We start from the raw sequence: 12692 nt of genomic DNA, 5'->3' as shown, positions 1-12692 counted from the left end.
CATCACTAAGAGTGAGCAGAGACAAAAGCATAAGGAATGAGACCTGGCACACTCCAAGCTTGGGACGACAGGAAAGGGCCAGCAAAGGATATGCAAGAAAAGTTGCCAGTAAGATGGAAGCAAAATCAGCTGTGTTCTGGAAACCAAGAGAAAACAGGTTTTCAAGAAGGGAGAGATCAGCTGCCAGATGCTAGTGAGAGATTAAGTAGATAAGGACGGAGAATTAGCCATGTGGATTGTTAGAGAACTTGACAAGAGCAATTTTGGTGACATGCTGGGGTGGCGGCCTAGGTGGAATGGGCTCAGGTGAGTACAGGAGACGGAACTAAAAGTTTTTGAAGGAGTTCTGCTGAAAAGGGAGGAGAGAAATGGGGTGGCAGCTGAAGAGGGGCGTGAGGTCAGCTCCTAAGATAAGAGAGATCCTAGCACGTATATGGCAACGATGCAGGAGAGCGGAGGGCGCACTGCTGAAGGGGCGTCTGGGGACGGGTGAGAGGACGAGACTGACTGTGCCAGGTGGTGGGGCCAGCTTTAGACAGGGGCGCGAATGGGTCACCCACAGTCCTGGGGCGGGGGGAAGGCAGGGTCACAGAAGTCCAGGTGAAGGTGGAGTGGCGGCCACTCGTTGGGGGTGGGCCATTCTGGGCAGCTGCAAGTAAGCTTTGGGAGCAACGACGCAGGATAAAAGCTGAACATAACATTTATATCATGGTTCTGAGAAGACGTCGATAAGGAGCTCAGGCAACATCTACCTGTATGTTACAGGGAACTGACTTGACACGAGGTTTTAGCTTCGTTCATTGAAAGAAATGGAAGAGGGAGCAGGCCCCACCACCTCTCAGACTAACTCTCTTCAAGCCAGTCTTTGGACTCTGAGCCGTGCTATTCCAATCAGCCCTCAGGAAAGCAAACAAAAGACACGCTCAAGCTTTGTCTGCTTTATTTCACTACATTAAGTTAAGCTATAAGGCAAAACAGGAACCTGTGATTCATAAGGATCAAGGAGTGCCTCTCATTCCCAAAAGGGACCAAAAAGGATGTTTCTTCACAAATATGCATGACATTTACTTAGCTCGTTACACCTATAAGCACTGTGAACAAAAGAAACCTTTGGTGGGCTAATCAAACCACAAATCCAAAGTAACCTAACCTTAAGTTTCCAAAACTGTAGTTTCTGGTGCTAATGCCATCTTATTCGCCTGCAGAGATGCACGCTGCCTGTGCACTGGCAGTCTTGCACCTGATCTAATATAAACAAGTAACAAAATTCTGAATTCACCAGCTGCAGGTGTTGAGCCGTTTCTACTAATACACAGAATACTGGCTTGCACTGAAAATTATCTTGAGGAAACATTTATACAATGACTCTGTTATTCTTCACGTTAATTTGACTTCTAAAGGCAAAAAAAAAAATCTGTGATCAAAAGTATTTTTGTGTTTCTGTGTCACCTGGGGGTGATGAGACCCATGGCTTCAACATTATCACTTTTGGGAACGAACACTAGCTACATGCCGTAAACGCACAATATACAACTGTTGTACAGTCTGCAGATGTGTAAACACAGGAAGCCATTCTCCGCTCTGACGTCCAGCTTCTCCACCAGCAAATATGGAGCAGTGGCGTCAGAGCAGGCTCTAGCAGGTAGTGAAATAAAAACTGACTTGACACTGTGGGGTCACAAAAAATTAAACTGTATCTACAGTCTGCAAATTGTCATTATACAACCCCCTGCCCCAACTCCTAAGAGGCTAAACCTTACTAATTACTCTCATAATGTTAGAGATATGTGTATTTTTTTCTCATACTGCAGCATATATATTACTCTGTGGAATATTGTTTCATAAAGTCGGCTTAAGCTTTAGAGTACAATTTAGTGTCTTTCAAAGGCTTCCTAAGTATTTTTATCTTCCAGAGGGAGCTAATAAGTTACTATGTCCTGTCTATGTTCTAGACTACTACATATCTTAATTGTTTTTTAACTAAAGGCTTGAACTTAAAAACAAAACGAGGACAAACAGGAAATTTCTCTTCTCCCCAAAAATGTGTTGGCCACTTGCTAACAATACATTTACAGACAATGTGGTGCAGCTGGTCTACTTGGTCAAATCTCACTTTAGAAAACACAGAAGTTAAGGTCAGCAACCCAACTCCAGGATACCAAGAGAAAACAGCACATGTGCTGTTAGGCAAGTATGCTGAACTGTTTTATGGTTTACAATCAAAATGGTCTTATTTGACACACCATATGATAAAAGTCTTAAACTCAGGAAGAGGAAAGGTTCCTTATCTTAATATCTAGTTTGGGATTCAAGAGATTCTAATCGTTATGTAACCCTTCAAATCAGTGGAAAGAACATTAGTTTTGGATCATGCTAAAAATCTGCATTCCAGAAGTGAACTTGTCCACCAAGTTTTCTTTGGGCTCTTTCCAGGTGCCAAATGTCCAGAACAACTTATTGAGTTAAAGAGGCAGGGCAGAGAGGAGGGGAAGGGAGTGAGACACAGAAGGGCTGCCTCCCAGTGACAGCGGTAACCCCTGGATATTGTGGCAACATTTAAAATGAATGGGATTCGCCACCCCCTTGACATGACATGTGATTGCTTGCTTCTTCAATTCTTCTCAAAAGAGAGCTCCATGTTCTAACAACAAAGAAATTTTAAGAGGAACTGATAAGTAAGTATCCTGTATTCACTTAGAAAAAGGCAAATGGGAGCGCCTTGAGAATCTCACGGGTTTTTTCAAACACCGCAAAACTAAAGACGATGTGACAATTTCTACTTTTCTGTCCAGTGGAAACCTAAGCAAGATGGGAGCCGTGGCAACCAGTGAAGGGGTATGTTTAGAGTGCTAGATTATAGCTAAATGGGATGCAGAGAGCAGACCAGTGCTGGATCATTAACAGCAGGTCCACCTTTCAGTTATCATTTTAGGTTTCATCTGTGAGACCGTGATCCCTTGTGAGATCAGACTGGGAGACAGTATGGTCAGAATTTCTCAGGTGGTAAATCCAATGCCACGCCAAAGAAGAGCCACCACCCCCTTTTTTTGGGAGGGAACTATGCTGCCGTTATTCGACGTGCGGGGTTCAGTAAGGGAGACAGTAATTCACTGGTATTAGCAGAAGTGAGAGCAAGAGAACAGGAGTTACCCCGTGTTCCCAACGCCTTGCCTGTGCCCCCACCTTCCTAGGAATAGGATTCAGTAGTGCCTGGGTACATCGTTACAAACAAGGCTTAACAAAGCAGCGGCTTCCACATTTTAACGTGGGCTCGTGGTGGTACTGTCCTTTGGGATCCGCCCCACTGGTGGCACCTTTTAAGGGAGAAGTGGGCCCAAGCTGAGTTCCACATGCTGGGTGAGCCAGATGACTTCTGTGCCCTGGTCACTTTCTTCGATGGGGCGGATGGGGGCTGCCAGGTTTTTAAAATCATGCTTCATCTTAAAGCACACGGTCACTTCACCCTCCTCACGTTGTGGGGTCACTTTGATGAAGATACCCACTTTGTTGGCCTTTCTGAAGGCTATAATGCTATGAAAAAAAGAAGCACAGTATTAGGCAGGTCACAAGTCAGCCAAGCCACTAAGACTTACATTTTATCTGATGACAAGTTATGACCACCATTCCGTTTATCAGAGATGAAGCATTCTTTCAGCAAAATGTCAATCTATCTTTTTAATATTATAAAAGTAAAATACAGTTGTGGAAAATTTAAATGGGAAAATGTAAGTTCTCCCTCATTTTCCCCCTCAGCACACAGGGAAAAACTACAAACACTTTGGTTCTTAACCTACCAGATATTTTTCTATAAACTTATACTTTCCTGCTTTTCAAACCAACACAAAAGGGGCACACTATTCTGTTAACTTGGTTTTTTCCTCTCAGTTTATCACAAACACCTTTCCATACTGGTATATAGAGATCTTCTCCATTCTACTTAACGACTGCATAGTATTTTCTCATAGAGTTACTATAGTTGGTATATACTGACGTTATTGCCAGTTTTCCTCTGTTATAGACAATGGTGCTACGACTACCCCTTTACATTTATCTTTGTGTGCATGTGGTAATATTTCTATAGGATACAGACTGATATTAACTCAGAGCTGTAACGGAATTTCTGGAACACCACAGATTAATGTGTTTTTGTAAATAAGCTCTGTAAGTTAGAAATTTTTAGAACAGAAAAATGATCTCTTTAGTTGAAGTTTCAACTTTCATCTTCTGTGACATGCACTTGAACTTTGTGCCTCAGTAACTTAGTTTCAAACAAAAAGCTAAAGGGCAATGAGACAGAATTTGATCTACTATCAAATGATACTCACTCTAAGAAAACTTACTGGATTTAAACAGTTACCTACTTATACACTATTATATAGTATTAATGTCCAAATACCTGAAAGTCCTAAAAGTACAATGTGAAATATAGTTCATTCAATTTTTTATTAAATCTGTCATGTAACCTGACTAGAAATTTGTTATCGCAGATGATCTTTTCAGAAACCAACCTTGGTTTAACAAATTTCTATTACCTAATTAATGTCATTTAAGGACCCACATAAAGCAAGGATTATAGAGAATGAATTCTGTATTGGACTAACTCAATGCATTTTGTACTACAGTAAATAACTGAACCCTTGATTTGTATCAGATTCATTAAAAAAAAAACTCGGAAAAAATTAGTGTCTTTCTAGCTGACTTCTCAGGTAACCACTAATATCTAGGAAGCTTTTAAAAAAAAATTCAGATGTCTGGTGCCCCGCTAGACCTGCTAAAGAGAGTATCTGGGTCGGGGCCTGGGACTCTACAGACTAAAAACAAAACAAAACAAAACAAAACAAAACAAAACACAACACCTGCCCTGATGCTTTCTGAAGTTCACTCAAGTTTGCTAATCATTGTACTAATCTCATCTTTGCCCTTTATCCACACCGCCCCGCCAACCCCATCCCATGTTATTTCTTCTTTCTAACGTCTTACTGAGGAAGCTTTGGATCATTCTGTTTAAAAAGCTTATGTGTTCCTTGTGCCTGTATGTGAAGCTATTCTTTCAGCTCCAAGCCCACCTTCTACATCTTGCTTTGTGACACAGGATTCTGCTGTCCATGTTTCTGCTTTGTAGGCTGGCTCCCGACAGGGAGCTTAGGAGGGGTCTAAAGGAGACTGGAAATCTGAAGGGGCAGGGGCTTGCTCCTGCCTATGAGCTTCCTATTTGTGCGTGGTTCCTGTGGGCATCATTCCAGCAATGCTTCCCTCAGGAAGGAGCAGTTTCCAGCTGCAGTTTTAGACTGGTGTACTGATGTACCCTCACCCAGGGAAAGGTTTGGTTGTTACTTCTCAGTTATTAGGTATGAGAGAGTAAAATCTTTTAGTCAAAGGGCAGGGGCTGAGTGGTACATGGACAAATCTAATGATAAAACTATAGGGAGAGAACACTGGATCCTGTCCACACTATTAAAAATCATGTACTTGATATTTTTTATTAAGAGGGACAAATATATTTAAAAGGAAAAAAAGGTTAAAAAACGGCTTACAGAATGATCCCAATGATGGAAGAAATACATGGAAGGCCAAAGACCAAAATGTTAATGGTGCTTTTCTCTGGTAGTGGGATTTTATTTTATTTTCTTCTTCATCATTGTAGATGTATTCAGCAAATTGCTATAGTAATTATTTTTATCATAGGAAAAAAGTATCTCAAAAACCAGGATGAGAAAACTGGGATCTGCACGTGGGGCTCCCATATGAGCCAGCTATGGTGTGTGTGTGAGGTCGGGGTGGGGGGGGGCGGTCACTGAGCGCTCACTCACTCAGGATCGTCCTGGAAGTCCTGCGGTTCTGCCAACTCGTCGTACTCGGCTGCTGCATCCTTGCCGGCCAAGATGAGCTCTTTGGGAGGCACCACAACCTGCAGAGTGAAACAGAGAAGTTTGCCTCCGAATGGGCCAGTGAGTTGCAGGCCATTCATTCGACAAAATACAGCACAGTGTGACACTGACCTAAACACACAGAAGATTCAAGTTTCAAGAAATACACAATATTACTTCACTATTTATACAGTGTTTGAAAACATACTGTTTAGGAACACAGACATTTCCAGCAAAAGTACAAAAACAAAGAACTGTTAAGCATTCTTCAGACTCAGCCTTATGTTGTAAGGAGGCCTCAACTTTGCTATGTCAGAGGTTAGCAGGTAACAACGTCAACCATATTTGTAATTATGGATACAAATGAGCCTGGGGAGGTATGAAGAGAAAGAGAGCAAATCTACAAGCTGGGTGTACATATCAGGCACTTCTTTCTGTCTCACAGGTTATTAGTATTACTAAAAAAGCAAGTTGCAACCACGTGGATGGAACTAGAGTGTGTTCTGCTAAGTGAAAAAATCAGTCAGAGAAAGACAAATATCATATGATTTCACTCATATGTGGAATTTAAGAAACACAACAGATTAACATAGGGGAAGGGAAGGAAAAATAAGGTAAAAACAGAGAAGGAGGCAAACCATCAGAGACTCCTAAATACAGAGGAAAAACTGAAGGTTGCTGGAGGGGAGGTAGAAAGGGGGATGGGCTAAATGGATGATAGGAGCGGGGAGCCTGGGTGGCTCAGTCGGTTAAGCGTCCAACTTCAGCTCAGGTCATGATCTCACGGTCCGTGAGTTCAAGCCCTGCGTCGGGCTCTGTGCTGACCGCTCAGAGCCTGGAGCCTGTTTCGGATTCTGTGTCTCCCTCTCTCTGACCCTCCCCCATTCATGCTCTGTCTCTCTCTGTCTCAAAAATAAATAAACGTTTAAAAAAAAATTAAAAAAAAAATAAATAAATGGATGATAGGAGGGCATTTGTTGGGATGAGCACTGGGTGTTATATGTAAGTGATGAATCATTGGGTTTCACCCCTGAAACCAATATTACACTGTATGTTAACTTACTTAAAATTAAATAAACACATTTTTTAAAACCACAAACTTTTAAAAAGACTAAGGACAGATGAGTGTCATCTCTCTTTGAAAATGATGCTAGTAAGTGAAATCATTAAAAAGCAGAATGAAAGGTGCACCTGGATGGCTCAGTTGGTTAAGCTTCCGACTTCGGCTCAGGTCATGACCTCGTGACTCATGGGTTCGAGCCAGGAGCCTGCTTAGGATTCTGTGTTTCCCTCTCTCTCTGCCTCTCCTTGCTCACATACTCTCTCTCTCAAAAATAAATAAATATTAAAAGAAAAAATTTAATGGAGGGGTGCCTGGGTGGCTCAGTTGGTTAAGCATCTGACTTCGGCTCAGGTCATGATCTCATGGTTTGTGGGTTCAAGCCCTGCATCAGGCTCTGTGCTGACGGCTTGAAGCCTGAAGCCTGTTTCAGATTCTGTCTGCTCCTCCCCTGCTCTCAATCTCTCTCTCTCTCAAAAATAAAATAAAGCATTAAAAAAAATTTTTTTTTTAAATTAAAGGGGTGCCTGGGTGGCTCAGTCAGTTAAGTGTCCGACTTCAGCTCAGGTCATGATCTCACAGCTCGTGAGTTCGAGCCCTGTGTCGGGCTCTGTGCTGACAGCTCAGAGCCTGGAGCCTACTTTGGATTCTGTGTATCCCTCTCTCTCTGCCCCTCCCCCACTCAAGCTCTGTCTCTCTCAAAAATTAAAAAACAAAACAACAACAACAAAAAAAAAACCCATCAAGTTTTTAAAAAAAAAAAAAAAACAGAAGGTCATCCTGGAAGAAAAGATAGAGGGAAGGCCATTAAGCTCTTCTGCTATGCTGAGGAATCTGGGTTTCTTTCCCAAGTCAGAGGGATGCCAATGATCAGCATGTCATGATCCAAGTTAGATTTTAGAAAGATCACTTCGGTGGTAAGACAGAAGATGGGCTGGAATGGAAATGTGGGTGGACTCAAAACAAGGCAGCCAGGAAGTTACTGTCACAGTGCACGTAAGAACGGAAGAGACCTTCCAACAGAGTAATGGTAGGGTGATTGTGCATAAAGTAAAAAAAACTCAAGAGGTAAAATCAAAAGAACTTGATGACGACTTGGATATGGAAACGGAAGACAGCATGGAGTCCTTTAAGCCAGGTCAAAAGGCCCCTCCAGGAAAAGTAAGGGTCCATCAGGATGAGGCAAAATGCACCTACCTTAGCAGTGCTATTGATATTATCCGGGTCTCCCTCCTCACACTCCACCAGTGTCACATGGGTGAGGTTCTCCACTGGATTCGTAAGCGTCAGGAGCACCTGGCTCTCCTGGGGAACACGAAAAGCCTCTCTTAGACATGTTCTACTACTGCCACCTAGGGCCACTTTCTTAGTTGCTATACCAAGCATTTCACAAAATTGTCACCTTCCCCGCAATCCCCCATTATTTCTGAGTAGTTAACACCTACCTACACCTCTACATCACTGGGTCCTCCAAGTGCTCACTGATTCCTATTCTATTATTTATATGTCAGGCTATGTATGCTCTGGAGTTGCTATCACATGAGGAAATAGGACAGATCCCACAGAAAGGGCCAGTTACTAGATCCAGAAAATCTGGGGACTATACATTATCTAAGCAATAAAAGTTTGTAACTCTTGTTCCACCCAGCCCTCCACTTAGGGACTGAAAAAGAAGTCCTCATAAATATGAAAGCCACAGGGTAAGCAGACGTAGAAAAAATCATTCATCAAGACTTAAAAGATTTTTATGATTTCTTGAACCATAATTTGCCCTTATTTGGTACTTTGTTGAGATTAGCAAAATCTTTTAAATGAACATGGACTACATAAACATCTTCATAAGCAGCATGGAAGGAAACAACTAAAGAGGCTGCTGCAGAATATTCTACAACTCATGGTGGGGGGCAGGAGGAGGGGGCGTAGATAAGGACCTCAAAGAAGAGAAAGGCCATGGTAAAGAAATCCAGTTGATTCCTGATTATCTGATACACTCACAGGCATGAGATGGTGGAATCACGTGGCTAAAGATGCTTGTGGGGTAAAACATCTTCTTTCTTTCCCCACCCATGATTCCATCTTTGTATAATGTACACACTACTCCTTCTAAATGTATGCCAAAGATGCTGTTGTCAAGAATCCCTGCTTAAAGAAATTAAAAATCGCAATTCCTTTATGATTCCTTTCTTTTCTATCCCTTGCTCTTGAATCTCACACAGCCACCCACATACATACATGCACACATCTCTGACCAATCCTTTGTCTCCCTGTTAACAAGCGAAGTACTAACCTTCATGTAGCGAAGGTTGGGAATTGACATGATTCTCACTTCTGGAATATAATTGCTATGCATGAATAAAAAAATACATTAATGTTCACTGAAGTCTCTTAAAATTATTGTTACTTTTTTTTAAGTGAGTACGGCAAAGATTTCTTTGATTAGAACATGGCACAGAAATAGAATTTTAAAGAATCATATGATATCATCATAATTAGAACTTAAGAAATGAAACCAACTGCTAAGAAGTTCTTTCTTAAATCTTAAGCACATTTCTAGTTTAGGGCCCATATATCTGTGTGTATCATGGTAGACATCTTCCTTATACGTTTGCTAGACATATTTTTTGAGATTTTATTAATTCATTTCTGTAAATCTAAAAGGCAACTGGTTATGGGACCCAAGACTGACTTAGTAACACCATCCAGGGGTGCAAAAACACCACCACATTACTTACCAAATACTTTTACAAAGCACTATGCATGCCAGGCAATGTTTTAAACACTTAAAAAAATTAACTTACATAATCTTCACTGTAACTGCATGACACAAGTATTATCATCATCATCCCCATTACGGAGATGAAGAAACTAGGCTTGGGAGAAGTAACTTACTGGTGAGTGGCCAGGATTCAAACTCAGACAGTGTAGCTCCACGGTCCTTGCCCTTAACTACCGTATGTTTTGTTGCCTTTTTTTTTTTTTAACGTAAATGTTTATTTTTCAGAGAGTGTGTGTGTGAGCAGGGGTGGGGCAGACACAGAGGGAGACAGAGGATCTAAAGCAGGCTCTGTGATGACAGCAGAGAACCCAACATGGGGCTTGAACTCATGAACCATGAGATCATGACATGAGCCAAAGTTGAATGCTTAACTGACTGAGCCACCCAGGTACCCCTTTGCTGCCTCTTTAAGTAAGAAAATAGAATATTAGACTCACATGTGCTTAGTCTGAACTCAAAACTGCCCAGAGTCAAATCCCAGCTCGGTGTTTATACACCTATTCTCAATGTTTTTGACTGCTGAGACGACTTATGTAGAAGTGCTGCATAATATTCTATACCCTGAGTGTACCTCAATTTAATCAACTAGTTTTTAATGGTTAATTGGCTTGACACAGAAAGCGTTTCTAGCTTTTTGTCATTAAAACGTTATAATACACATCCTTACATATGCATCTTTAGATATTGGTGCTTTTGCTTCAAAGAATAGATTCCTGAGACAGTACTCCTGGGTTTAGTCTATGTAATTTTGTCTGGATATTCCAGACCACTCTCCAAAAAGACTCCATAAAGCAATCTACAAGCCTACCAACAGTGTATGCAAATACGTTTCCCCACATTCTCATGAGCACTAAATGATCTTTATTAAACTTCTCCTAACAAGTCTCAGTATCTTTCCATGTATTCAATAACCATTTGAAATTCCTCTTCTATAAGCTGCTAGTTCAAATCCTTTGTCCTACTCCCATTTTTACCTTTCCAATTTGTGGGAATTCTGTCTTCCAGGGACATCAAATTTTTATCTATCATGGAATACCGAATACTCTTTCCTACTCTACTGTCTGTCCCAGGACTTTGTTGTCTTTTTTTTTTTTTTTTTTTTTTTTTTGCTAAGAGCAAAGCTGTCTATTTTCTTTAGTGGTTTCTGGGTTTCCTGCCTTACTTAGGAAGGTCTCTCTTGCCCTAAAATCAAGACAATTATTTTCCTAATTTCTCAAACTACTTTTCTTGTTTGAAAGGTGATTTTCGTACATAAAATTCCCTTCTCTTGACAAGTCCCAGTGAATTAACACTAATAATCACTTTTATCCCACTCAAAGACTGTTATCAGAACATAATTAAGATGAACAATGAAAGGGATACTCTTCGATTTGCCATACTTTATTATTTTTTACTTTGATATTTTGGATCAATACCAAAACTCGGCACTTTGTAATTTGTAATGAGTGACCAGTGACTCTCTGTCCAATAACAAACAAAACAATCTCTGCCCCGGACCACCCTGTCCCTGTGTCCCTAGTACAAACACCCTTGATTCTAGGTCTATAATTTGTATTTAACTTCATGATATGTAGTTCAAAATCTAAACAGAAGAAATAGCAAAACTGTTCTGATGTCATTTTCTTCTTGTAAGCCCAGAGTAAATACATTTCATATTGAAAAAAGCCAAAAAACGGTAACTAAAAACACCAATCCCAAAATACTCACACAGCAACCAGCTGGATTTTGAATTTGATAGATGTTGGATTAAATTCTGGCTTGCTCAAATTATGTTCACATTTCTAAAAAGAAAAAATTCTAATACGTATCAGAGGAAAACAAGAACACCCATGCTGGATCCACAGAGCTGCTAAATTCAGAAGGACAGCATTTACTCAAGGTTTGTCGTTTCATTCTGCTCTAAGACCACATATACTTTGAAACAGTGTGTATGCTACTGATTACCACAAGTTACAAAAGATGATGTTTTGGACTTGTGGATATAAGCAACCACACTATCAAATACTATCCTACCTTTGTGGGGCCTAACAACTGCTGAAATAATAACACATACTGGGTACATACTATGTGTGTTGAGCAATGTGCTCCTTAATTTAAGTGGATTTAAACATCACATCCACTTTATGAGGAAAGTTACGTACCATAACTATTATTGTCCCCATTTTACAGGTGATGACAATGGGGCATGGGAAGGATGAGTAATCTGTACTACTTCACGGATCCAATAAGAACTGAAGCTGGGATTTAAATCCACATAGTGTGTTTCCAGATTCCATGCTTTAAAATACAGTAACAATTATTTACTTACTTTCTTGAATGGGTACTACATACGTCTGGTTAAAAAAATTTCTTAATAGTACAAAAAAGTACAGCATAAAGGTACCCATCACTTGTCCCCTTGTCCCGCTCCCCAGAGCCCAACCAGTTTCTCGTGTTTTTTTCACAAATAGCCTATGCACGTACAAGTATACACAGACATCATCTTTTTTGCAGTAACACAAAAGGGAGCACTTTATATACTCCTCCGCCCTTTGTCTTCACTTCCTGTCTTGGTATTCCATGTCCGCACACAGAGGTACCTCTGTAACCTACTGTCATCATTTTTTATGCCCAAATTGACGGATATCTAGGATGTTTCCACGACTTTGCTACTATAAATAATGCAGCAATGAGGATTCTTGTACAATCATTTCCCACGCGTTATGTTTTGCTAACCTGGTAACTATCAAATGGTGTCTCACTGTAGTTTTAACAGACACTTTCTGGATTACTGTAGGAATATTTTTCATGTTTACCGGCTACTGGGATTTCCTCTGCCATGACTTGCATGTTACTATTTACTGGGTATTTTTATCCCGTTGTTACCTTTTCCTTACTAATTTGCTAAAGTTCTTCATGTATTCTGGACACTAATCCTTTATTATTTTTTTAAATGTTTATTTATTGGAGCGCCTGGGTGGCTCAGTCAGTTGAGTATCCAACTCTTGGT

At 40.7% G+C, this 12692-nt stretch overlaps 1 protein-coding gene across 1 annotated transcript in view; it reads right to left on the bottom strand.

Annotated features, from left to right (window-relative positions):
• Positions 1–923: 923 nt before the first annotated feature.
• The window catches only part of DCTN4 (dynactin subunit 4), a 31632-nt gene continuing 19863 nt past the window's right edge, over positions 924–12692 (bottom strand). Inside the window, exons 9-13 of the mRNA XM_007093399.3 lie at positions 11411–11484; positions 9215–9269; positions 8125–8232; positions 5811–5908; positions 924–3531 (exon numbers count right to left, since the gene is read on the bottom strand). Coding sequence (XP_007093461.1) covers positions 3318–3531; positions 5811–5908; positions 8125–8232; positions 9215–9269; positions 11411–11484 — 549 coding nt within the window. The 3' untranslated portion in view covers positions 924–3317. The remainder of the gene's footprint in view (positions 3532–5810; positions 5909–8124; positions 8233–9214; positions 9270–11410; positions 11485–12692) is intronic.

Source organism: Panthera tigris, chromosome A1 (assembly GCF_018350195.1).
Source record: "Panthera tigris isolate Pti1 chromosome A1, P.tigris_Pti1_mat1.1, whole genome shotgun sequence".
Taxonomy (NCBI): domain Eukaryota; kingdom Metazoa; phylum Chordata; class Mammalia; order Carnivora; family Felidae; genus Panthera; species Panthera tigris.
The sequence above is the reverse complement of the archived record's forward strand: the minus strand, read 5'-3'. Positions and strand labels throughout refer to the sequence as shown.